This window comes from Drosophila arizonae, chromosome X, assembly GCF_054131065.1.
Source record: "Drosophila arizonae isolate 15081-1271.41 chromosome X, UAZ_ARI_1.0, whole genome shotgun sequence".
Taxonomy (NCBI): Eukaryota; Metazoa; Arthropoda; class Insecta; order Diptera; family Drosophilidae; genus Drosophila; species Drosophila arizonae.
This window is the reverse complement of record NC_142927.1, coordinates 14,985,283-15,011,599: the sequence shown is the minus strand read 5'-3', so window position 1 is coordinate 15,011,599 and position 26,317 is coordinate 14,985,283. Positions and strand designations below refer to the sequence as shown.

Sequence of the window (26,317 nt, the reverse complement as noted above, 5' to 3'; positions counted from 1 at the left end):
TTTTATCTATCTCTGCCTATATCCACCTCCCCCTCTATCTATCCACTATATATCTCATCAACAAATCGGTTTTCAATTTCATTATGCTCGATTTTCGGTAAGTGAAAGTCTGCTTCTCAAATCTCAAATCTCACATCTTGGTCTCTTATCTGCTGACATGCCCTTCGCCCCACAGCGAGCGCGTGTTTTGTAGCATTTTATTCTTTTCTCGGGCTAAATAGATTTATAAATCTAGCAAATTGCGTTTGGCTGCATTACCCCTTGAACAGTCGAACCGCTGCCATTGCTTTATTTATCGTTTTATGTCAATTTATAATTTCGTTTTGCGGCTGAATGGAATTTAATGCGACGCCGCATTAAATATTAAAAGGCGACCCACAGCGCCTTGGCTCGTGGCTTGTCTAGAACGTTGCCCGCCTCTCTCTACCGCTCTCCCTTTCGCCCTCTCCCTCTCTCTCTCTATCGCTCTCTGTTTGCCTCTCTGTCTGGCGGCAATTTGCATATTTAGTTGCACTAACTGTTACTGTTGCCGTAAAAGTAATGCCTTGGCCCTGCCAGCTCACTCGCACGCTCACTCGCTCGCTTTGCTATGTAAATCGCGCCAAGTTTTCAAATAACAAACCTGCATTGCCAAGACACGTAAATCCACACGGACACGCACACGCACACGCACGCCCACGTAGACACAACCACGCACAGCCCCCCCATACACACACGCACACCCACACACCTATAGCCACGCACTAGCACACCTGTCGTCAGTTTGTTGAACCCCATTTTATGTGGCACGTTAAGTTGAACGAACATTTTGGACTTCATTTCCGGCGCTTCGCCTGCCTTAACTGACTTCAACTCATCGCCCCCACCCCGTCAACGCCCCCCGGCGCACATCTGCGCACATCTTCACCCCAGTCAGAGCTTCGCATTCCAATTGAATTGCTAATGCGGCATACGATAGCTGCGCATGCCACTGCAGCTACTTACAATAAATGCTGCAGTTGGCACAGTCTCTGCGCCAGGACCCCAACTCGTGGCTCCACTCTATAATCTCCACTGATATATTTGCTTTGGTCGAGTTGCCACATAACGCGCTCTACTTTTAACCATGATTTCTTATGAACCGGCTGACCTCCTACAACTTTAGCTATTTGTCAGCCAACTAATGGTTAAATACGGCGAATAAACTTTCATTGCAAATACACCGCGAACCAGCATGCATGCAGGCAGACAGGTGAGCCCAGGTGTGCGCTATGTTAACTTGCTCGGTTGGCTATTTACTCTATCTGTTAATATTTTATGCTATCATCTGGCTGTGAATATTTTATGTATTTTATGTTTAAAATTTATGTTATCTTCTGGCTGTTAATAAGTACTTTATGTTATCTATTATCTTGGTGTTAAAATTTTATGTTATCATCTGGCTGTCAATATTTTATGCTATACAATTTTGGCTCGTATTCTGTTCTATAAAATTTCTATTAACATTTTATGCTATCCTCTTGCTATGAACATTTTATGTTATCATCTTACTATTATATATACATATTAGGCTATCATCTAGCTGATAACATTTTATGCTAACAAATATCAGTTAACACTTAATGCTATCATCAGGCTGTTAAGATATTATGCTATCGAATTGCAGTTAACACTTAATGTTATTTTCTTGCTGTTAACAGTTCCTGCTATCATCTTTTTGCAGTTCATATAAAAGGTTGCATGCATCTAAAGCAGACGAGGCCTTGGATAAACAATATGTTAGCCAAAGGAAAAGTGGGGTACGCTTGTTATAAATTATGAGCAAGAAGAAGACAGAGTGATAGATTTTTTGTTATATATGATAAGGTGATCCATCCAGGCAGCTTATAGATTTTAGAGAAGAATGAGCAGTAGCGCAAGCAGACAAACATATGAGCCTGTCTAGACTGATACAGCCAAAAAATAACAACAAATGAACTGAATAAAAATAAAAAAGCACTCTCTCTCTCTCTCTCTCTCTCTCTCTCTCTCTCTCTCTCTCTCTCTCTCTCTCTCGCTCATTCTTTCTATATATATATAAATATATATCGCCCTCTGTCTTTCACTCTCTCTGCTTCAGACACTTCGCAATAAAATATGCTTTCCAAAGAGAGCGCTGCCTGGGAACCTTAGAAATATTCATTTTTACATATCTATTCATTTGAACTATTTGTAATGGAATATCCTTGAGCATCAAAGCCTAAATACCACAACAACAAAAAAGTAACAAACTGTTGGCAAATTACCAAAGGATAAGCCGTAGGTGCAGCTCGTGTTTAGAATGTAGTTTTTAGTGGCCATCAAATGTCGTGAATAATGCAGAGGCGCACCGAAGGCAGCGCCTATGTACATACGTGGCAGTTGATGTGTTGGCCTAGCATTCAAATGTTTATTGGCGGAGCGCATTACGGGCGCCACGTTCAGCTGGTCAATCCTTTTATTTGGCCGAGCCACGCAAGGCGAGGCGAGGGCCGCCCGAAAGTAGGCAACGTTTGCGTGTTGCCAACTTGGCGTCTGGCGCAAGCAATTTGTATGGCGGCTTATCACTTATCTAGCGGCAGCGAGGGAGGGCCTCCATGAACATTTAAAGGCGCACAGCTAAAGCCGGAGCCAAAGCTCGAGCCGGAGCGGGAGCTGCCGGAGGTTACGGAGGTTACGCTGTGGATTTGCCCATTAAAGTGAAAGCGAAAAGCGAAAAGCGTCAGCGATGCGTTTAGGGCGGCAAGCGAAAACTTTTTCTGGACGGGGGCAGGGGCAGGGGTACGTGCGCGGCGCGCTAAACTTACAGCAGGGATGGGGGTAGGTTGGGGTGTTCTATTCAGACTGCTCTACCCATGGCTGTTGCTTTTTATTTTAATTCCCAAATCGAAAAAGTTTGCCATTGCGATTACACTAAAACTCTAAACGCTCTAAGCGACCCGAACCCAAAAAGATTCTGCAATCGGCTTCGAGCGCCCCTTTTATTTATTTATTTTTTTTTCTGCTGTTATTGTTATTGTTGCTGTTGCTGTTGCCGGTGGGCGTGGCCGGGGCTGGTGCGTATGTGAACTACTAATTTGGCATGTCTGGGAAGTTTCCTTAGCCATTGCCGCAGCTAAAAGCTCCAGCTCCTCCAACTCCTGCTCCAACTCCTGCTCGAGCTCCAACTCCAGCTCAACTTAGCTCAGAACTCATTCCGTATGCCAAATGTGAGCCGCAGTTGCGGCACGAACATTTGGGGACGCTTCGTAGGCAGTGGGCGTGGCTTAGCTGAATGGCTGACTGGCAATAAGCATGCAGCATTAAACGATTACAAATGATTAAGTCAACAACTTGGCGTGAAATTTGTTCGGCATCGTGTTGCCATATCTCAACTGAATCGCGAGGGCTGCGGAGCTGTTCGTGGTAACTCGGGTAACTCGGGTAACTCGGGTAGCTCGGGGCTTGGGGGTCGTCGAGCATTAAATGCAATTTGGCCTAATCTGAGCGTTTGTATCTGCAACAGTGCCGCAACTAAAGGACAACTACTTACTTACCAATCCCCCCTCTTCCCCTCTTCCACCCCCTCCGCTCCCCGCATCCCCTTGGCAACACCCATGCTCTGATTGTCTGTCTGTCTGACCTGGGCTATGCAAACAGAATGGAAATTAACCGCATTCGATTCCCCAGGCGGGCCGAGCAAATTTTCTTCATTTTCATTTATTATTTAGGGAATTAATTCTGTGCCTCGCCTGACAGACACACGCAAGCGATTCACTCGTTTCCCCTTCACTCCCCCCACGGCACATACGCTCTGCTCTATGCTTCGCCCACTGGCTGTGAAATTTATTCATTGGACCACAAAAGCGCGAAGCATTCAAATTTTTGGTTATATTTTTGGCTTCTTCTTTTCTTTTCTTTTTTCTTTTTTTTTTTACTTTACAGTTGCCAAAACGGCGAATTACGCTCACTTAAGCCATTCAATGGCCACTGCTTAAAAGTTCCCAGACAGTTCAGTGCAGTCCAGTCCAGCTCAGGCCGTTCGGGCACTACCATACCCCCAGACACCCCTCCGGGCGCATTACGCCAAGTCGGAGTCCTGTGAAGTGTCTAAAATGCTGCTTCCATGTCGCGCCGCTTTGGCTCAGCGGCAAAAAGTACACTTAAGCTGCGTATACCCTACCAGCAGATCTTGCCATCAACAATTTATCTCAAGAAAAAAAAAAAAAAAAAAAAAAAAAAAAAACGATATAATAAAGTTTATGCATACTTTCTTAATCTTGTCTGGAACGTCAAGAGTATCGTTGTTTATGTTTAGATTATATTAATAGAGCTGCTGATATATATGTATGTATATACAGATTGTATATTGGTTTTGTCTGTACAGTATATACTATAAATACCAGCTCATAACTGAGTTAATTTAAGGCATTTCTGCCATTTGTTTAATATACTTATTTCAGTTTTCGAATATAGCCTAATCATGGTATTGTTTTTACTATTAATTTTATTCTCATTTTTATTGCACATTACAGCTATTCTATATTAATTTGTATTCTCTTCTGCATTAGCATTGAGAAATAAAATTGTAAGCATCGTTGTTTTTTTATTATTATTATTTTTATGCATATATTATTTGTATTCATATTCATAATTTTCTAAAATTGTATTAATAAATTATTGGAAATTTTACTAGTTACATTTTATTTGATTTTATTTTTTATATTGTGTATTATTGTTTTTATTATTTATTTAATTGTTTTTATTTTTTTTTATTTTTTTTTATTTTATAGGTTATTTTTATTAATACTGGTAGTGTTAATTCATATTATTAATATTTTCAGAATTATCATTTCAATAAATATTAATTAATTAAAGAATTATTGACAATATTAATAAATTAAAAAAAAAAAAAAAAAAAAATTATTTGCATTATTATTTGTGTTAGTTTTTCTTAGTGCTATTATTTTTATTTCTATTATCATGCTTAGCATTCATTATGGTTATTGTTATTATCGCATTATTATAAGTATTTTTATGAAAGCTTTCATCTATAATAATTAGTAATATTTGGTATTAGCATTTAATTTTTAATATCGCTCATAATAATACTATTTTCTATCAACGCTATTCTGATCATTATTATTATTTTAATAATTATTTATATATTATTCTTATAAAATTTATTGTAATTTTGAAATTCTAATAATTACTACATTACAAATTTCTCTGTAATTCTTTACGTCATCATTGCCATCATTATTAACAGCATTGTGAACAAAACAAAAAACAGCTATTACCGTCATTACCGTTACCATCAGCATTATTAAGAGTAAGGTCTTCTTCATTCGTTGTGCAGCATTTCGAAATTTGGGTTAAGATCGGATAATTGTTTCAAACAACTCAAGTGTATTCCATCTTCGGCAATCGAACGTCGAAAACTTTGACTGACTTGTTTTCGTTTTCATGTTGTCCTCGTTTGTCCTCGTCCCAGTTGATCTAGTTTCTGTTGACACTTGTTTTGCTCGGCCGGAATGAAAACAAGCGCTTCAAACTGGGCGGCAAATGGGCGTTGCCTGATGGCATACAGCAAGCGCACAAGCCACGACTGCAATATACCCTGCACAAAAAACAAAAGAAAACATGTTTTCCAAGTGACTAGATATGGTGTATTAAAAACCTGTCTAAAATGCTTAGTCACCTGCTCTGTCAGCAGAAATTCTCTTCTATCTAGTCTCTCATATAGTCCCAACAAATAGACAATATTACGATGCCAAAACGTCAAGTATTGAATATTCATTCAGAGATTCATTTGAGCACGCTGCGAACTGAATGGCAAATGTCCTTCAGGCCTTTTTGCATTCAAGTCTGTGTTTGTGGCACTTTTAGTTTCGCTAATCGCTTTATGATGATGTCTTCACAATGTCTCTCTGCGGATTCTGAGTGTACGTGTGCGTGTGTGTGTGTGTGTGTGTGGGTGTGTGTGTTTGCGTGTGCGTCTGTCTGCCTGCCTTTATGGTGTCTGCAGCACATCAGGAATGTGGAGCAGGTGGTCTAGTTGTCGAGCAACTCTTAGATGCTGCCAGCATGCACAGCCAACAGCTGGGCGATAGTTAAAGTTTTGATGTGAAAACAACTCACGTAGTGCCTGATCAAAGTCGGCTAATGGCTGGCTTATGTTGACTACAAATTAAAATGGCAACCAAAGCCCACACGCCAGAGGCGTCAACATCTTGATGAAACTATATTCGGCAATCGACAGCTGATGTAAAGTCAGTTGGAGTCCTTATAGAGCAAGCAACTAAATCCAACAATTCATAACTAGTTCAATCAATATTCAATATATCAAATTATCTGCTGAATGGCTAACAATTGCATTCAATTGCTCACCTCAATTTGACAAATGGAGTAAACAACTTCTTCGATTGCCGGACAAACAGCCAGAGAGACGCCTGACAGGCTGACGTTTTGTTTTGGCTAAATGGCAAGTTCCCGGAATTGGGAATCGAGCTTCATGGTAATTTGGCCTATGCCAATTGACGTTGTACAGTTTTAAGGCCAATTAAGGCGGCTCGCTAACCGCTAAACAAAACTCGCAGGCAAACACTGCAGGCCGTCGTAGGACAGCAAATTGGTTTCGCTGGATTGACAGGCCAATCAGGCAGCCACGGAATTCCAGTACTTTTACAGCAACAAAATCTCTTGAATTCATAATGCAGCTGTCTTCGTTTTTTTTTTTTTTCAATTTCAATTTCTTTTTTTTTTTTTTTTTCATTTTCTTCTCTCAAGTTAATGGCCCGCGCATAGCTCTTGTCAATTGCATAATTGATAGACTCCCTATCCCTGGCCTACTCAATAGCTGCTTGAGTTGGGTAAAATGTTTTCAGTCTCTTGAGCGGACGGACGGGCGACTGTCTGACGGCGTCTCTTTCCTTTTTATTTATTTTTTTTTTTTTATAGATTTATGATTAACTCAACGCGAATTTATAAGTTAAAATCGTGTTTTTCTTTGGGCGAAGAGCTTAGTGGCTGAGAGCTTTATGTGAATATTTGTGAAGGGCGATCAAAGAGCAATAATATAAATATAAATGACAATGAGGGGAAACTTCTGAGACACTTGACTAGGACAAGCAAATCCTTTGAATGCCTAAGCTGGGCCTTACCCCAGACAGCGCTTCTGAATGGGAGATTAGCTATTCTTAGAGGTTAAACAATTACTCAAAGTGCAGCAGAGAAGTTGTATCCAGAGATGTCGCATCTGGCCTAAATGGATGGATGAATAACTAAATAAATAAGTTTATGAAAATAGAAAAATATCAAGAAATAGTTAATAATAACTTGGAGCTATCACTATTATCTTTGAGAGCAATATTACACAGTTCAATCTATGGCATTTCTCAGCGCTATCCCAATTCCTTCTCCTCTGCCCCTCGTCCAAATATATCCAGACCGGCATCTCTTATACCTTATGCCTCTTATGCCTTGAACAGAATTTATTCCACCATTATTTTTGCTTTACTTTGTTGATATATGTATGTATATGTATATATTTTTTCTTAAATTAAAACACAATTTTGTTGCTTTTAAGCACATTTCCTACGCTTGCAAAAAGAATAGACAATCGCGACGACAAGATTTATGCTTTCACGCAATAGAAATTCAATCGTTAAAAATTCATTCAATGCTGACCTAATTCGGCTGGGCAGCTAAATATTGTTTAGTGGGCAATGCGGCGTATGCGTTATATTTATCATTTCGTTATCAATGGACAACTAAATCGCATTAGGCATGTACAACATGGCCGGGCAAATGTATCTGCCCCTGCCTACGATTTCAATTTTGTTTTCAAGTCCACGACTGTCGCCGATTCTGGGTCTGTTTTTATGTGGGTTAATGGGTCCAGGACGAAACTTGGCCATGCTGGTCGCTGTGCGCGTCTGCCATTTCGATTGCGACAAATAAAGCTATTAAAAAGCATAAACATACGAATTGCCCGAGTATAGGGAAGGAGTACGGAAAGTACGGAACGGAGACAGCTTGGCTGGGCTTATGGCTTTAATCGTGGATTACATAAAGCATTAAATGGGCCAGAGCTTAATTTCGATTGGAGTTCGTTTCGTTTCATAAGCCTGCCACATGTTGCCACATGTTGCATGGCCAATCGCAGCTTTGCGCCAGCTCAATAGTTGCAGAGTCCCTGACGACTGCATGGCATGGCATGTGTTGATTTTAATCCGAGCATGCGATATACAAATGATATTTCTCATTAATATTAATGCCGGACATTAATCCGCGAACAACAATCACGACGAGCCATCGGCTTATCGAGGCCGCAGCACTGCAGGCTCCCCCCTCCACATACAGCTACTTAATGCGCATTCAGATATGTTAATTCAATTTCAAATTAAGCGAACACCACGTAAACAATAACAAATGAGCGACAGAAACACACACAGCGCTTAAGGCAACTACTGTTGGTGGTGGGCAGAAGTGGGCGTGGCTTACATAGAGAATGTGATTTGCAATTGAATGCAGAAAATGTCGAGAAATGCGCTCTGCTGATTTTAAGTTGGCTGATTGAAGCTGAGTTTTCTTTTTTATTTATTTTATTTTATTTAAACTAATATTTTTTTTACATTTTAACTTACTCAATCTAAAGAAAAGTTTATTAAGTTAAATATGTATTTACTAAAATCCATAATATTTCTAAAATAAGAGTCATATCTAAGAGAAAAATCTTAGAAGACTTTTAGAGTGTGAAAATATGGGTAAGACTAAAAGAATGAGGACGGTGTTTAGGTCCAGACATGATCCAGCAGATATGGACTTAGGTCTTTTCCTCATATTAGTGCGGAGTCTGAGAGGATATTGGGCTTACTGTAGCCAAGGTACCGGGGCAGGCTATTTGTATGTGAATTAAATATTTTTAGATAATAATTGACCGTCTCCTGGAATTTTGCCTTGAATTTCAGGAATCTTGAGCTCTCTTTCTATATAAATGGCTCTTTGTACCAAAAAGCCCCAGTGATTTTTATACCCCGAACCCATTTTCAATTGGGAAATCAGGGTATAATGGTTTTGTTGAAATGTATGTAACAGGCAGAAGGAGGCGTGGCAGACCCCACAAAGTATATATATATATATATATATATATAATATGTAGATCATATGCTGAAAGTTTCATTAAATTCCGTTCAGTCAAAAATTAATAAAAAATAATCAAATATTTGGCCAATTAACAAACGCACGTGCAGCAGCTTCAACAGCATCGTATGCGTGTGCACACATACATTCAAACTTCTTCTAGAAACATTCGTTGAATCACATCAGCTGTTAGTTTCGTTTAGTTTTGGTAGATGGCGCAGCAGCAGTGAATCTATTTGAGTTTTGCCAGCGCCACTAGCAGAAGTGAGGTGGCGTAGTGTGTTAGCTGCATGACGCTCGATCGAGAAGTCGCGGTTCGAATCCCGATCTCCCGATCGATGCAACTGATGTTAACTTTTTTAATTGTTTCGAAATATTTTTATATTTTATTAAATGAGTTTGGTATTTTATTTATATTTTTATTTTCGGGCAATAATTAAAGCCAATTTAAACAATATTACATCGTAGGATTCTCATTATGTGGATAACGTAGATTGTTTACGTAATATTGAATTAGCAGAGTTTTGTCAAGCACCTTCAGCTGCTGGGCAGTTATCAATTCTGGCAGCTTACGATTCTTAAATTTTACGGCAAACATAAGATCATTTTCGTAAGGAAATGCGGCTAAGATCATTTCTGGCTTGAGACCGCGTTCAAAGCCATTATTGACAGTGGGAACAAGCTTCTTGTGTTTCTTTATAGAACGCTGCATTACTTTTTTTGTGACATTCGTGTTATTGACACTGTCTTCTCCCATAACCACCGAGTTCAACTGACTGTTACGTGGACGTCCCTGCAATAAGAATCAATGGTAGCTGGCGCATTGACACAAAAAGGAAAACTTACTCGCCGACGCGGTAGAGTACGTTCTGGTGGTTCGGAAACTGCTCCTGCAATAGATGGAGCCGGTTCAGCGCTAGTAGCACTGGCAGCAGAAACCGCTGTTGGAAGACAAAATATGTGAAATGTATCCATATATTATATAAATGTATACATATTAATTAAATATCTAAATTTAACACTTACGTTGCATATTCTTGTCGGGAGAAACCCTTCCGCCGTGTATCTAAATTAATTCACATTTAAATTAATTAATTAATTTACATTTAGTTAATATTCGAAAATGTAAAAATGTAAAAAATAAAAAAAATTACCGATTCAGCTTTTAAATTTCGTTTTCCCATTTTATTGTAAGACGGTTAACTTTTACAATATATTTGAAGCTATATCAGCATATTTGAGTTGACATAAAAGTGTGACATCAACCACGCAGACTACTAGATTGTTTGATGCTGAGCAAGGCACGAACATATTTCAGAGGTGCGCAAGCGAACTTTCGTTATCGGATTTTAAAAGAACTAGTTCGATTTTTATACCCTGAACCCATTGAAAATGGGAAGTCAGGGTATAATGGTTTTGTGAAAAGTATGTAACAGGCGGAAGGAATCATCGCAGTCCCCACAAGGTATATATATTCTTGATCAGGATGACGAGCTGAGTCGATATAGCCCTGTCCGTCTGTCCGTCCGTCCGTCCGTCCGTCCGTCCGTATGAGCAAAAGGATCTCAGAAGATATAAGAGCTAGAGAGCTGAAATTTGGCATGCATACTCGTGTATACCATAGGCAGTACAAGTTTATCTTATTTTTTTGATAACTCATCCAATAACATTTTTAACGAGAATAATCGAAAAATCGGCCTTGTTTTTTCAGCCTAATTTGAACACTTTTAGACCTGGAGACTTCAAAATTGCGTTGTATATAAAGTTAATGGATACAAAGATTTTGCAATCTACAGAGTTTATATACCACGCCCCCTTCGCCCCCAATTTGTAAAAAACGCATTTCAAGTACTATGTGCTTTGGAATGTGCACACATTTTAACCATATGATTACGCTCTGAAAGTTTCAATAAGATTGTATGTCTATAAAAGAAATTATTCAAGAAACAAATTCTCATAATATTCCTCACATTGCAGCGCAGCCCAAGCGCAGCCGCTGCTAACTGCGCAGTCAGCAGAGCGCGTGCTTATAAGTGCATGTGTATGCATAAAAGAAGTCCAGAATGATTAGAATATTAGCTTGGAGGGGTCAGGGTATCTGCTAGTCGAGCAGTCTCGACTGGAGCCTTTTTACTTGTTCTCAAAGATCTTGCTTGAAATACACGCAGTTTATTCAAGTGCGTCTTGGCGGTCCTACCCTTCACTTGAATGGCGTAGAGCAGGCCAGGGAGCTAGGATGGTCTTGACCATTTTTTCCAGCGAATATGCCTGGCAAATAGCCAGGATAATTCAGCTGATTGACTCCTGAATGACTGCTGCAGCGAGCGGAGATTTTTAGCTTTTATTGTAAGTGAGAGAATTTCAATGCCCTGATCACGAGAGCACAGTCTGCTGAGTATAGGTATCATTTCTGTACTTTGGGCTAGCTGCTAGCTCTGCTCGCTTTAGTTCGGCTGACAGTCGGCGCAGTCTTCTCTATCTAATCTACGCACTTGCACATTGACACATCATACTTATAAATGGAGTCTGGTGAGAGACCGCGACTCGCTATATATACTCCATTGGAACCTAGGCTGAGTGTGACTTTGTAGCTATTATTGTCTATCTTCTATATGTTTGAGATCTCTATTCTATAAGATTTTCTATACGACCTTGTCAGCTGATTCGAGCAGAGCTTTCACATTCAAAAATTCCCTTCGATATCATCGCGTTGTGTGTGAAGCAGAGCCCCCAGCTATAGCCAGCGCAGGCTCTACTCCACACATTTAATCTACTGTGACGAAACTGTGTGTTCCTTAGCCACATGAATCATAATTTGAATGAGGAATATACTTATAAGCGACATCCACCACAATGTGAACAATTAATGTGGGCGGGGCAGGCGGAATTTGTTGGTTTAGTTTTATCAACTTGATTGGACTGGGCGCAGATTTCAAGCTACTGCGTCCGATATGGCATGGTTATGGGAAAAGTTTTGGCTTGAAAGGGTCATTAAATCAGCAGCAGTTGATGTAGAAAAGAATAAGAAGAAAAAGAAGAAGAAGAAGAGAGCGAGGCTCAGACTTGCGGCAATGGCATCGAGCACAAACAAATCCAAAGACATGCGTACATGTAAAACTTTCGACATCGAGTTTTATTTGTGAAAAGTATTTTCAACCGAAATTGATTTCTTTCTTTGCAGACGAACAAAAGGAAGCAACAACAGCGCGCAGTTCACAAAAATAAAATAAAATAAAATAAAATAAAATAAAATAAAAGAAAGATAAAAGCATCTTTTGGCCACATTCAATGAATGCAGCAGCAGCAACAGCAACAACAACGAGTACAGTGAACAGCTCTGCTCTGCGTGAGTGAGATAAGTTGGATATAGCACTCGATATGATGGCCCATAGCATATGGCCAGAAGCGCGGATCGAGCTCTGCTAATTGAACTAGTGGCAAGGTCAGCAACGGCAGCAAGCGCATATCTAAAGAGCTGTTGCCATGGCATCCAGCATGGATAACAATACCGTCTATTCCTACGATATATCCGCCACGGACGTGCTCTATCAGTGGAGCGCTTCGGCCAGCGGAGCACGTGCCGTCGCCCAGGACACATCTGCAGCAACAGCAGCAGCAACCGAACGTGTTGGTTCGGGCAGCCTGAATGAGACGCAATTTCTGCTGGTGGACTATGCGACCAGCATGAACGACAGTCTGGACTATGCCTCCTATCAGCAGCACCTGGCGAGCACCGAGTGCCGCCAAATGGACAGTAATATAACCTACTGGAATCTCACCTGCGATTCGCCATTGGACTATGCCCTGCCGCTCTATGGCTATTGCATGCCCTTCCTGCTCTTCTTGACCATCATATCCAATTCGCTGATTGTGCTCGTTCTCAGCAAGAAGAGCATGGCCACGCCCACCAACTTTGTGCTAATGGGTAAGTGCCACGCCACCCACAGCAATTTATAAGCCATCATCATCGCTCATAAGTAAACACGATATTCAATTATTGATTACAGTGCGGCAAAATGCTTGAATTTTGCCAACTGACTTTTTTTTCGCTTTGAGTGGGTTATTTAATATCAGCGAGCGTAATTGGCGTTTAGAGTTCAAAGAGGCATTCAAACAGGTTGTCAAGTCTCAGCTGAGTACGAGGAATGGGAAAGAAACAAATATAGATTGAATTATTGGCGAAAGAGGAGAGGAAGAGATTGAAGATCGTGCGATAAAAATTGTAGAGGGATGGTTTGTAATAGAATTGGTATGAGGTCAATGGTATATATATGAGAACCGCATAGAAATCTGACAGGTCTAAATTCATTTCTAGCGATAGAGCGACAATAGCATGCAAGAAACATACTCAAACTATGAGCACGGCTGAAGTCTATAGAAAATACATGAAGTGCTCATCATCCTTATGAGAATCGCATAGAAAGAAGGGCTGATGTGTAAGAGAATGTCATAGAAGAGTTAGTCATAGAGTAAGAATTAGTCATAGTGTGAACACATATGAATATTCAATGTTCTTAGAGTAATCAAAATTCGTGAGAATCACATAGAAAGGAGGAAATGCTTTAACGACAGTGCCTTATCAAAAATTACTAAAGTTGCTACTGAGGTATATAAAATATTGAAAAATTTTGGTATACATAAAGATTCATGAGAATCGCATAGAAGAGGAATACATGGAAACCCCATTTATAACGGCACACCGTTAACAAGAATGAATGAAGCTTTGTATCTGCTACAGATTATAAGAGTTCAAGTTTACAAAATATACAATATTTTTAACCCACATAAAGATTCATGAGAATCGCATAGAAAGCGTCTACTTGACTCGTATTTAAAGGCAATGTACTCAAAAATATTGCCAAGACTTTTTACTGATGCAATATATGGAGCACATGCCAACGTGAGTACACATAAATTAATAAAGCGTGCTAATGGTGAATCATTAAAGGAAGAGGGGGAATTGCTGGGAAAGAGGCATAATTTACAGGTAAAAAAAAAAAAAAAACAACTGGGAAGAGCTTGTTAACACAGAAAGAAATTTGAAATAAGAACTTTGCTCTTAAAAATATTAAAGCTACTTTAAAATAGCAAAGAAAAGAATTTGAGAAAAGAAATTTAAATCGAGAACCAGCAAAACAGCTTAAATAATTAGAAATTGACTCAGTCAGGTAGTCAATCTTTAATTCATGTCTGCTTGCATGCCTGAGAGGAAACTTTTTTCTGTTATGTCTCAATCGGATGCTCTTGATGTGTTTACATTCTGACATAAAGTAAAGGAAGTTGCACTGGGTGCTGACAGTACGAATACGAATGGAGCTTTATAGAGAGCTGTGAGCCGGAACAGGACGAGTTTGATATCGTTCTTCATACAGCATACAATTTGAAGTAAATAATATCGAACTCAAGTGACTTGAAATGCTTCCTGCCATAATTGGATGGAGTCGTTTTGGACTGCCGGCTCACATGACAAGCCAGACCACGATGTCCAGCCCTGTGCCTGGCCAGCATCCTAAGACCTAATCATATAGATCTACTATTTGATTTGATTCAGTTTTAATACATTGTTAATCACTACGCACGACGAGGCTTGGCAGAGTCTTAAAAAGCATTTAACGCACACTGATCGATAAATCGATATTGTGATTGCAAAGGATTTGCTTGCTATTGTCCTTCAAGGACAAGGCCTGCGCCAGTGTAATCGCTTCAAGCTCGTTCCAGTGAGACAGCCAGCCAGCCAGCCAGGCAGCCCTCTCGCCCCGCTCGGCCTCTTAAACATATTTATGATTATTACTTATTTTTTATTCCATGTCATTTCATCTGTGCGGAGTGCTGGGGCCCCTCATCGCTGTCCCAGCACACGCGCGGATCCATTTAATGCGTCACAATGTTAAATCAGGCAGAAGTTTTGCGAGATTTCAAAATAGCTGGCAATGTGCGTGCCACATTTGGGTCCGCCCCCCACGCCCCCTCTCAACGGCCAGCTGGCTGTCTGTGGCACGCATTCCGCGTGCCGCAACTTCAAGTAATGCTGAGATATTCTAATAGCGTGTGTAATGCTAATGGCTGACTGACTAGGCGGCTGGCTGCCTGTCTGCCTGGCTGGCAATCGGGGAGCTTTGTGCTATGTGGCACTTGCCACTGATTTATGAAAAGTCGCTGACTTGGCCAGCGAAACGGGTGCCAGTGGGGTTAAGGACCTGCCTGTGAGTGTGAATGTGTGTGTGTGTGTGTGTGTGTGGGCCACAAGAGATATCAGTGGCGAGGTAATTCAATTTCCGGCCCTGAACTGTGTGCAATGCAATTTGTAGCCGCAGATTACGTAAGCGCTCAGAACTGTTCGCGAAATGAAAAAGAGAAGAAATTTGTTCGCTGTTGAGCATAAGACAATGTAAGCCACAAACAGCCGCTCATAAGCCGTGTCATTTGCCTTTTGATATTCGTCCATGCCCGCATTTCATAGCAAAACAACCAAAAAAAAAAAAAAATAAATAAATAAAATAAACAACCAACAACTGTCAACTGTGGCATGCCATCCCTCGCTGCTTGTCAATGGGTTAATCGCATTGAATGCGCGTTGAGGGGCAAGGGCCGGGATTTTGTGCAGAGCCGGACGCGGCTAATCGCATTTGGCTGCCAGCAATGGTGACAAGCAGGAGGCGAGCTAAGCGACAATAAATGACAGCAGTCCAAACATGAAATGAACTTTGACTTAAGCTAGCTGCAGAGCAACAGCAACGGCAACGGCAACGGCAACAAGAAGTTGACTGGAATTGAACATGAAACCCCCCGTGGAGCAAAGGTCGCCGTTGCAGAATAGTCGAGAGACAATGTCCGTCAGTCACGCAGTCAGTCAGTCACGCAGTCAGTCACGCCGTTCGTGAGCAGTTGAAGTGGCAGCGGAGCGACTTTGTCGTTAACGTTCCCGTCACACGGGGCGTATGATGAACTTGAACTTTAATGCAGCAGCCAAGTAGAATGTAATACAAATAAAACACAAAGTTGATTAGCCCATCGTGGCGACTGCTGCTGCTGTTGCTGAAGGGTGGCTGCAACCAATTAAAGCATCTATTTATTTAATTGACACCTTTAGAACACTGTTAGTTGACAATTTTCTTATTGAATTACAGATTCCACTATTTAGCCACGCAAACACTGTCATTCGGCTTCCGTGGAAAATATTTGATTCCACTGCATTCTGAAACTTTTTGCCAATATACATATGTAAATATGATATTTATGATTAAAAAATGGAATGTTTGTATTTATTTAAATTATTTACAAATTTGAGGCAATTTTGTTTATTTTATTTTATTTGAAATATTTTTATATAAATTTAGTTATAAATTTATTATTAACATTATTTTTTTATATTTTATTCACTTTAAATTATTTATGTATTTATTATTTATATATATACTTAAAATATTTTTATATAAATTCAATTACAAATTATTATTAATTTAATTTATTTTATTTATATTTTAGTTTTTTTGCATTCCATTAGTTTATTAAATAATTTAATTAATGCTAAATTAATGCTTTTGTATTATTTAATTTATTATTTAATTTTAAAATAAATGTGTACTGGAAATATTTTTATTTTTATACCATGAAATCAGGGTATAATGGTTTTGTTGAAATGCATGTAACAGGCAGAAGGAGGCGTGGCAGACCCCACAAAGTATATATATTCTTGATCAGGGCGACGAGCTGAGTCGATTTGGCCCGTCTGTCTGTCTGTCTGTCTGTCCGTCTGTCCGTCCGTCCGTCTGTTTGTCTGTCCGTATGTTTGAACGCGTCGATTTCCGAAGATATAAGAGCTAGAGACTTGAATTTTTTTTTAAATGACCGTATATACAGCGCGGACGTCGAGTTTGCTTTTAAAATTCGATAAATCATCCCGTTATGTTTTTATCGAGTAAAAACATTCAAGTTCAAATCAGATGCCACTATAGGTAATTGTGAATGATTTTCCTTTTTCTTAAATTTCTCAAATATTCAATATAATATGTAGATCATTTGCTGAAAGTTTCATTAAATTCCGTTCAGTCAAAAATTAATAAAAAATAATCAAATATTTGGCCAATTAACAAACGCACGTGCAGCAGCTTCAACAGCATCGTTTTGGTAGATGGCGCAGCAGCAGTGAATCTATTTGAGTTTTGCCAGCGCCACTAGCAGAAGTGAGGTGGCGTAGTGTGTTAGCTGCATGACGCTCGATCGAGAAGTCGCGGTTCGAATCCCGATCTCCCGATCGATGCAACTGATGTTAACTGTTTTAATTGTTTCAAAATATTTTTATATTTTATTTATATTTTTATTTTCGGGCAATAATTAAAGCCAATTTAAACAATATTACATCGTAGGCTTCTCATTATGTGGATAACGTAGATTGATTACGTAATATTGAATTAGCAGACTTATGTCAAGCACCTTCAACTGCTGGGCAGTTATCAATTCTGGCAGCTTACGATTTCTTAAATTTTAGCGGCAAACATTAAGATCATTTTCGTAAGGAAATGCGGCTAAGATATGTTCTGGCTTGAGACCGCGTGCAAAGCCATTATTGACAGTGGCAACAAGCTTCTTGTGTTGCTTTATAGAACGCAGCATTACTTTTATTGTGACATTCGTGTTATTGACACTGTCTTCTCCCATAACCACCGAGTTCAACTGACTTTTACGTGGACGTCCCTGCAATAAGAATCAATGGTAGCTGGCGCATTGACATAAAAAGGAAAACTTACCCGCCGACGCGGTAGAGTACGTTCTGGTGGTTCGGAGTCTAGATGGGAGTCTGCTCCTGCAATAGATGGAGCCGCAGCAGCGCTAGTAGCACTGGCAGCAGAAACCGCTGTTGGAAGACAAAATATGTAAAATGTATCCATATATTATATATATGTATACATATTAATTAAATATCTAAATTTAACACTTACGTTGCATATTCTTGGCGGGAGAAACCCTTCCGTCGAGTATCTAAATTAATTCTCATTTAAATTAATTAATTAATTTACATTTAGTTAATATTCGAATATGTAAAAATGTAAAAAATATAAAAAATTACCAATTGAGCTTTTAAATTTCGTCTTCCCATTTTATTGTAAGACGGTTAATTTTTACAATGTTGAAGCTATATCAGCATATTTGACTTGACATACAAGTGTGACATCAACCACGCAGACTACTAGATTGTTTGATGCTGAGCAAGGCACGAACATATTTCAGAGCTGCGCAAGCGAACTTTCGTTATCGGATTTTAAAAGAACTAGTTCGATTTTTATACCCTGAACCCATTGAAAATGGGAAGTCAGGGTATAATGGTTTTGTGAAAAGTATGTAACAGGCAGAAGGAATCATCGCAGACCCCATAAAGTATATATATTCTTGATCAGGATGGCGAGCTGAGTCGATATAGCCCAGTCCGTCTGTCCGTCCGTCCGTCCGTCCGTCCGTCCGTATGAGCAAAAGGATCTCAGAAGATATAAGAGCTAGAGAGCTGAAATTTGGCATGCATACTCGTGTATACCATAGGCAGAACAAGTTTATCTTATTTTTTCGATAACTCGTCCAATAACTTTTTTATCGAGAATAATCGAAAAATCGGCATGGTTTTTTCAGCCTAATTTGAACACTTTTAGACCTGGAGATTTCAAATTTGCGTTGTATATAAAGTTTATGGATACAAAGATTTTGCAATCTACAGAGTTTATATACCACGCCCCCTTCGCCCTCAATTTGCAAACCATTTCAAGTACTAGAGACTTGTGCTTTGGAATGAGCACACATTTTAACCATATGATTACGCTCTGAAAGTTTCAATAAGATTGTATGTCTATAAAAGAAATTATTCAAGAAATAAATTCTCATAATATTCCTCACATTGCAGCGCAGCCCAAGCGCAGCCGCTGCTAACTGCGCAGTCAGCAGAGCGCGTGCTTATAAGTGCATGTGTATGCATAAAAGAAGTCCAGAATGATTAGAATATTAGCTTGGAGGGTTCAGGGTATCTCTTATTCGAGCAGTCTCGACTGGAGCCTTCTTACTTGTTTTTTTTTATTTGTTTATTAAATTAATTTTTTAATTGTTATATTTGAGATATTTTTATTTAACATAATTTATTTATTTGACCATGCCTTGACCACGTCTTGAAGGCGTCTAAGTCTTCTCTAAGTACCGTTACGGGCAGAAAAATACCAAGTCGCCTATCTAGCCCAGCTGTTAGAGTGGCAATCAAACCTCTGAAGGTATTTATAGCAGCTTGAGCTCTCGCTCATTCAATTTCACAGTGGTTTTATTGCTCAACCACTCAGCTGCAGTGAGCGTACCATGAGGAAGGCTGAAGGCAGGGAGAGCATATTAACAATAAGTGAGGGTGAGTGTAGGGTCAGCAAATTAATGCTCCATGTGTCACTCTTACACGTTACTTCATAATTTTACTTCATAAAATTACTTCATGGCAAATTAGATGCTTCCCAAATGACTTGACAACTCACAATGTGAAAAGCTGAACAGAGTCTGTTCTAAAGAGAGAACTCGTTGTTGAATTAAAAAAAAATATCAAAATAAATCAGCACTCAGCATACTTAAAATATATAAAAAATCTGCGTTCGAAAGTTTCCCTACAAAAATAAAGAGTTTTACCTGCTATATAATGCGATTTTTTCATAAACTACTTCACAAGCAGCTTACAGAAAACTATTTCAACTCTCGACAAAATGATGTAACTATGTATGCATGGAATAACCAAGCATGAATGCAGTCGTCGAGCACTTTTGGCCAACCTTGCCAAGAAAATGCTAAAAGCGAGTCTTTTATTCTATTATTCAGTTATGCGACTCTTTGTTTATCGCGTCACGTTTGCCTTGTCAGCAGCTTTTTAGTTGCAAAACTAACTTATTTTTAGTTTCCTTAGTTTTTTTTTTTTTTTTTTTTTTTTTTTTTGGTTCCTGTAACTGTCACAACATGGCATTAAAAACTTGTTTTGCGGTCAATTCACTTGTGCGATAAGTCTGTTATTCAAGTGCTCCATGCGGATAGACGGCCAGTAAGGCTCTAAATTGTAGAACAAGTACTTCGAAATTAGAGGGTGACAAAGGGACAGAGAGAGAGAGAGAGAGAGAGAGAGAGAGAGAGAGAGAGAAACACTTGTAGATAAAATGTTATAGTTAAAAGTTGAAGGAAAGTAAACGGAAGAAAATAAGAAAGATTCAAGTTGGTCGGCATAATTTAATGAAACAACTCTGAAATTATAAAATTATAGAAATATTTTATTTAAAATTCGGAGGAGCAAAACTGTTATAGATGACTGAAATGTTAAAGGAATGTTAATGATAAAATGTAAAAGGTTTAATAATTGAAGCCCCAATGAAGGAGCTAAATTTTCCAGCTTGAGCTAATCAATAGAAGTCTAAACTAACTTTTAAGTCAATTCAATTACTGCATTGCTTATAGAATAAGTAAAAGAGAGAAAGAGCATGCATATAAGCGCCTCCTGCTCCTCCTGCTTCTCCTGCTCTCCTCGTCAACTGCAATAAAATCAGTTTGAGTTTGTAACTCGAGGCGGTGGGGCGTTGTCAAATATAAAGGAAGAAGCAGCAGTAAGCTGCAAGCTGCAGTTCTATTCAATATAGTAGTTTCTTGAACAATAACGTACTCGAGTTAAGCTCGTAAGCTGTGGCAGATGCAGCATAACCTCACTTAACTTGCCATGCCCCACACATATGTATATATGTATGTATATTCTGTAATGTATACAAGCCTGGGCTTAGATAAACAATAATATAATTGAAACTTCAAGTGTCTAGCTTTAAGAGAAGCAAGTTGATGGAGCAGAGCACACATACCATAAAGCCAATATACTCCTCTCACATTTGGAGATGGAGTATCGGATCAAACTAATGCCGAAAAGTTCATAAATTATGATATCAATAAACAGAGTCTATGGTCTATTATTAATGTTGCTCTGCTCTTCTACGCAATTAAGTATCTGATTATTCGCAAAACAAAGCTGCCCGATGGCCAACATCAAAACTAAATTAGTTAACTTAAGCAGAAAGCGGACAGTAAATGGCTTAAATGGAACCCTGGCCAAGGGGTCAAATTAGGAAAGGCCAAACGTGTTTTTAAACCAAACTATGGGTTGGTCATTGTTCATTTATCCACACTCTAATCCAATTTGTCACATTGTTGTTTGTTCTCACTCTCACTCACTCCCTCTCTCTCTCTCTCTCCTTTGCAGGCATGGCCATTTGCGATCTGCTGACGGTGGCATTTCCCGCTCCTGGCCTCTGGTATATGTACACATTTGGCAATCATTACAAGCCCATGCATCCGGCCTCCATGTGTCTGGTCTACAGCATTTTCAATGAGGTAAACAAAACAAAAAAAAAAACATAAAAAAAAAAAATAGAACAAATAGAAAAAAAAGAAAAAAACATAAAAACAAAAACCTCAACGACAACACGGAATGGGCACGCGGCTCAGTTTCGTGTTGTTTACCATAGAACTAGAAAAAGATGAAGATGAAACTGAAGAAGAAGACGAAGATGGGCATGAAGATGAAGAAGAAGAGGAGCTCGAAGAAGAAGAGCAGCATCTTTTAATTGCTTGGGCAAGTTCAAGAGGGTTACTTTTGGAGTAGAACGCGTGGGGTTTGTTTAGGGCGGCAGCGAAAGGTGACCCCTCGGCAGGATGGCAGGTTGGCTAACAGTGGTGGGGCGGGGCAGCGGCGGGGCAATGAGAGGGGCTCATATAGACGCTCATTGACCTAAATAAAATGCTTGACTGCAAGTTGGCGTCCTTTGTCTCTGCTGCTGCTGCTGCTGCTGTTGCTGCTGTAGATGTTGCTGATGTATGACGCGTAGGCATTCTCAGTGCTGCGAATACCGTTATTATAGCCAGCCACCCTTAGTTGTATCGTTATCGTTATCGTTATCGCATTTGCTGCTACGTTACGTTTGCACTTTGTTTATGTTTGTTTCTCTCACTGTGTGTGTGTGTTTGTGTGTGTGTGCTCGTTCGTGTCATTTCTGTCAGCATAATGAAAGACCAAAAGTTGATAGAGGCGCAAGTTTTTATGCAAGCTGCCAACTGCCACAAACTAACTGAAGTGTCAAAAGCGAGTGGGCAGAGTACCAAACAAACTAACCAAGCCAGTCAGCCACCCACCCACCCACTCACCCACTCAGTCAGTCAGCCAGCCAGCCACCCGCTCATTCAAAGTATTCAGTCATTCATTCATTCCCTCATTCCTTCGTTTGCACTCTCCGTGCTCACGCTTTCGCTCATTTCACTTCTCTTTTTTTTTTTCCTTTTCGCCCGCGAAGTTGCCGTTGTCGCACGTTTGCCTTGATTAATCAACATTTTCAATTTATGGCGCTCGTTTAGAGCAGCAGCAGCTGATGAAGGTGTGTCGCCGGCTAAAGGGGTTGGGCCCCGAGATGCTGAAAGATGGCGGCATAAAGCAAAACTGTTTACTCATTTCAATGGAGTAGTGTCGAGCTGATAAGATGTGTCCCATTGTTGTCGCCGTTGCTGTTGCTGCTGCTGCTCCTGCTGCTGCTCCTGCTGCTACGTGCTGTGACTTGACTCCCAGGGGATTTGTAGCAGCCAAAATCCCATGCTCTGCCCCAGCCAAACAGCATAGGAATGAGCATGTGACGGAGGCGTTTTGGGGTTCGGGGCTCGGGATTCGGGGTTGACTTGAGTAGTTGGCGGCGTCGACTTGGAGTGGCCGTGTGTCTCCGGCCATGTCTCCGGCTATCTGCGTATGACGGCCATAAAATTCAGCTCACATACACAAAGGCTGTAATAACCGCCAGGCGACCATTGCAGCTAAACTTGAAGACATCTTCGTTACATTTCCCTCGCAATTTATGTGCCCCTCGAAAAAGGCACGGACGGCGCGTTTTAATGGTCATGTTAATGTGCCAGCCGAGTGCTGCTTCGTCTCTTTAACAAGCTCTCACAAACAGCAGCAACAGCAACAGCAACAACAACAACAACAGCAATAACAGCAACAACAACAACAACAGCAACAACTGATACTAGACTCGCTGGCAGCTGTAATTGCAGTTGCGCTTGTGTTTATCTCTCGCCGAGTTGTTGGCTAAATCCACATAAATCGGATTAGGCCACAGTTTGCTGCACAGAATGCACTCAGTTATGTGCGTGTTGAACAACATGTAAGCTGCAACATGCATTGACTAACAGCAGCTTTTCGCTGCCAGCACTTTATGCCGACAGACCGAGAGACTGAGAGACAGAGACGGAGAATAGTGCTGTACTGCTTTAAGAGCATTTCAAATGCTCGCGCACTGAACTTGATGCAATTTAATTAACGCGATTTAGAGCTCAATTCATAGAGAAATGTAAAAGTTGAAATTTGGCCTGAACAGATAGAAGGATTGATACTATTTCCCATAACTACACATACATCAAAACTTTTTTCAGTTATCAATAACAGTTGGTGCGTGAAATATTCAGCAGGATTTGCCAATTGATTATCAGATATCTAAGCCCGAAAATGTATTTAGATCATTAATGAAAATTCCTGCTTTGGCATCCTCATGGTAACTCAATGACTCCTAGATATGCAGGTGGAATATAGAAACTGCACTTGAATATTATTATCGACATTTGATACAAATAAATCGCTTTGGCTTTAAGCTGTCTGCAATGGATTTATAGAAGATAAAGATTTCCCTACTTATTTTCATTAATTGTATTTTTTATTACACTTTTCCTCCAATGCAGACTGTTTTGAAACTGCAAACCATATACAGTCGATTTTCGATAATTTGTACACCACTATATCGAAAATTTCGATAAATCGAATGTAATTCATTTTCAATAATTCTCGAGAGAAAACTGTTCCCCTTGCTATTTCGGGATTTTATCGGGGATATTATCGGGATACAAATATGTATACAATACATATAAATATAGTATATACATAGTACAATAGAAAAAGCAATAAAGTCCGAGTCTCATATTCCAAATATTCTATAAGAAATGTTTAATTTAATGTGAATAAATGAATACGAATAATGAAAATCGCGATATGTGGAGCTAACTTATAAATAAATGAAATATTACCAGCAAAGCCAGTCAAGAGTTTTTTAAATACATGATAATGATGCATAAAACAAGAAACTTTTATAATGTTCTATCATAAAATTATAATTTTGCAAACGACTTTACTTCAAATGAATTACTTTCATATTCCCCAGCATGACCAGCTTTATGTATTCAGCCTAATTGCTGCCAGTTCTTAAGGCTTTATTCTCTTATCTTTATTTACAGATCATGCCCGCCATGTGTCACACCATCTCCGTCTGGCTGACTCTGGCCCTGGCCGTGCAAAGGTAAATATGTAATAAATACTTTTACTTTGACTTTCTTTCCTTCACTCGCACATGTTTAAATATCACTCGCTCATCAACTGTCGTCGGTCATGCTCGTGCTCATACTCTGGTGCGGGCCATCCAACAACTGACTTACTCTGGCTCACTGACTGCCGGCCGGACGGACGGACGAACGGACTGACTGACTGACTGTGAGAGCTCTTGACTTGTCAAGGGGATAATAAATCAGCTGTGCTCAGTCGGTCACGTTGGCTGTCGTGTTGCCAATACACTCAGCGCTGTCTTTGCCATACAAATTATGCGCGAGACAACAAAAAATGAACGAACGAAATATAAGAAAATCCGGCCTGACTCGCTAGAGACGTCTTTCGTCCAGTTAACGCGTCGTATGAGTAATGTGCGTGTTGTCGCTGCCAATGGCTATAAACATGACATATACTCCTCTACATGTATGTGGGTGTGTGTGTGTGTGTGTATGTGGGTGGGTGTCTGTCAATCAATCGCATTTGTTTTACAAATCTCTTTTAACTTGCCTTTGTTGCCTACTTTTTTGCTCATCAGCTTACACGATTAAAAAAAAAGAAGGAAAAAGCGATAGAATATTAATCAAAGAAATTATTGTATATATTAAATATAAATAATATTTTTTTTAATTTTTTAAATAACTCTGAGACATTCGTAAATATAATTTTTTTGTATATATATTTCTGAAATATTTTACAAATTAATTACACAATTTATTTTAAAAATATTATTACTATATATGTAGATTTAAATTAAAATTTTAAAGGTTTTTTATTTATTTATTTTTATACCCTGAATATATTCAATGGGAAATCAGGTTATAATGGTTTTGTTGAAATGTATGTAACAGGCAGAAGGAGGCGTGGCAGACCCCACAAAGTATATATATTCTTGATCAGGGCGACGAGCTGAGTCGATTTGGCCCTGTCCGTCTGTCTGTCTGTCCGTCTGTCCGTCCGTCCGTCTGTCCGTATGTTTGAACGCGTCGATTTCCGAAGATATAATAGCTAGAGACTTCAATTTTTTTTTTTTTCTAAATGACCGTATATACAGCGCGGACCTCGAGTTTGCTTTTAAAATTCGATAAATCATCCCGTTATGTTTTTATCGAGTAAAAACATTCAAGTTCAAATCAGATGCCACTATAGGTAATTGTGAATGATTTTTTTTTTTTTTTTAATTTCTCAAATATTCAATATAATATGTAGATCATTTGCTGAAAGTTTCATTGAATTCCGTTTAGTCAAAAATTAATAAAAAATAATCAAATATTTGGCCAATTAACAAACGCACGTGCAGCAGCTTCAACAGCATCGTATGCGTGTGCACACATACATTCAAACTTCTTCTAGAAACATTCGCTGAATCACATCAGCTGTTAGTTTCGTTTAGTTTTGGTAGATGGCGCAGCAGCAGTGAATCTATTTGAGTTTTGCCAGCGCCACTAGCAGAAGTGAGGTGGCGTAGTGTGTTAGCTGCATGACGCTCGATCGAGAAGTCGCGGTTCGAATCCCGATCTCCCGATCGATGCAACTGATGTTAACTTTTTTAATTGTTTCAAAATATTTTTATATTTTATTTATATTTTTATTTTCGGGCAATAATTAAAGCCAATTTAAACAATATTCCATCGTAGGCTTCTCATTATGTGGATAACGTAGATTGGTTACGTAATATTGAATTAGCAGAGTTTTGTCAAGCACCTTCAACTGCTGGGCAGTTATCAACTCTGGCAGCTTACGATTCTTAAATTTTACGGCAAACATAAGATCATTTTCGTAGGGAAATGCGGCTAAGATCATTTC

At 39.4% G+C, this 26,317-nt stretch overlaps 1 protein-coding gene and 1 long non-coding RNA gene across 2 annotated transcripts in view; one reads left to right on the top strand and one right to left on the bottom strand.

The window, feature by feature from the left end:
* SPR (G protein-coupled sex peptide receptor) overlaps positions 1-26,317 on the top strand; it is an 88,461-nt gene that overhangs the window by 53,399 nt on the left and 8,745 nt on the right. The window contains exons 3-5 of the mRNA XM_089473456.1: positions 12,302-13,045; positions 21,362-21,492; positions 24,427-24,488. Coding sequence (XP_089329582.1) covers positions 12,604-13,045; positions 21,362-21,492; positions 24,427-24,488 — 635 coding nt within the window. The 5' untranslated portion in view covers positions 12,302-12,603. The remainder of the gene's footprint in view (positions 1-12,301; positions 13,046-21,361; positions 21,493-24,426; positions 24,489-26,317) is intronic.
* LOC149267938 (uncharacterized) lies at positions 17,657-17,908 on the bottom strand. Its single transcript, XR_016270905.1, has 2 exons — positions 17,868-17,908; positions 17,657-17,814 (listed from the first exon to the last, which is right to left on the bottom strand). It is a non-coding gene; the product is annotated as an uncharacterized LOC149267938 (long non-coding RNA).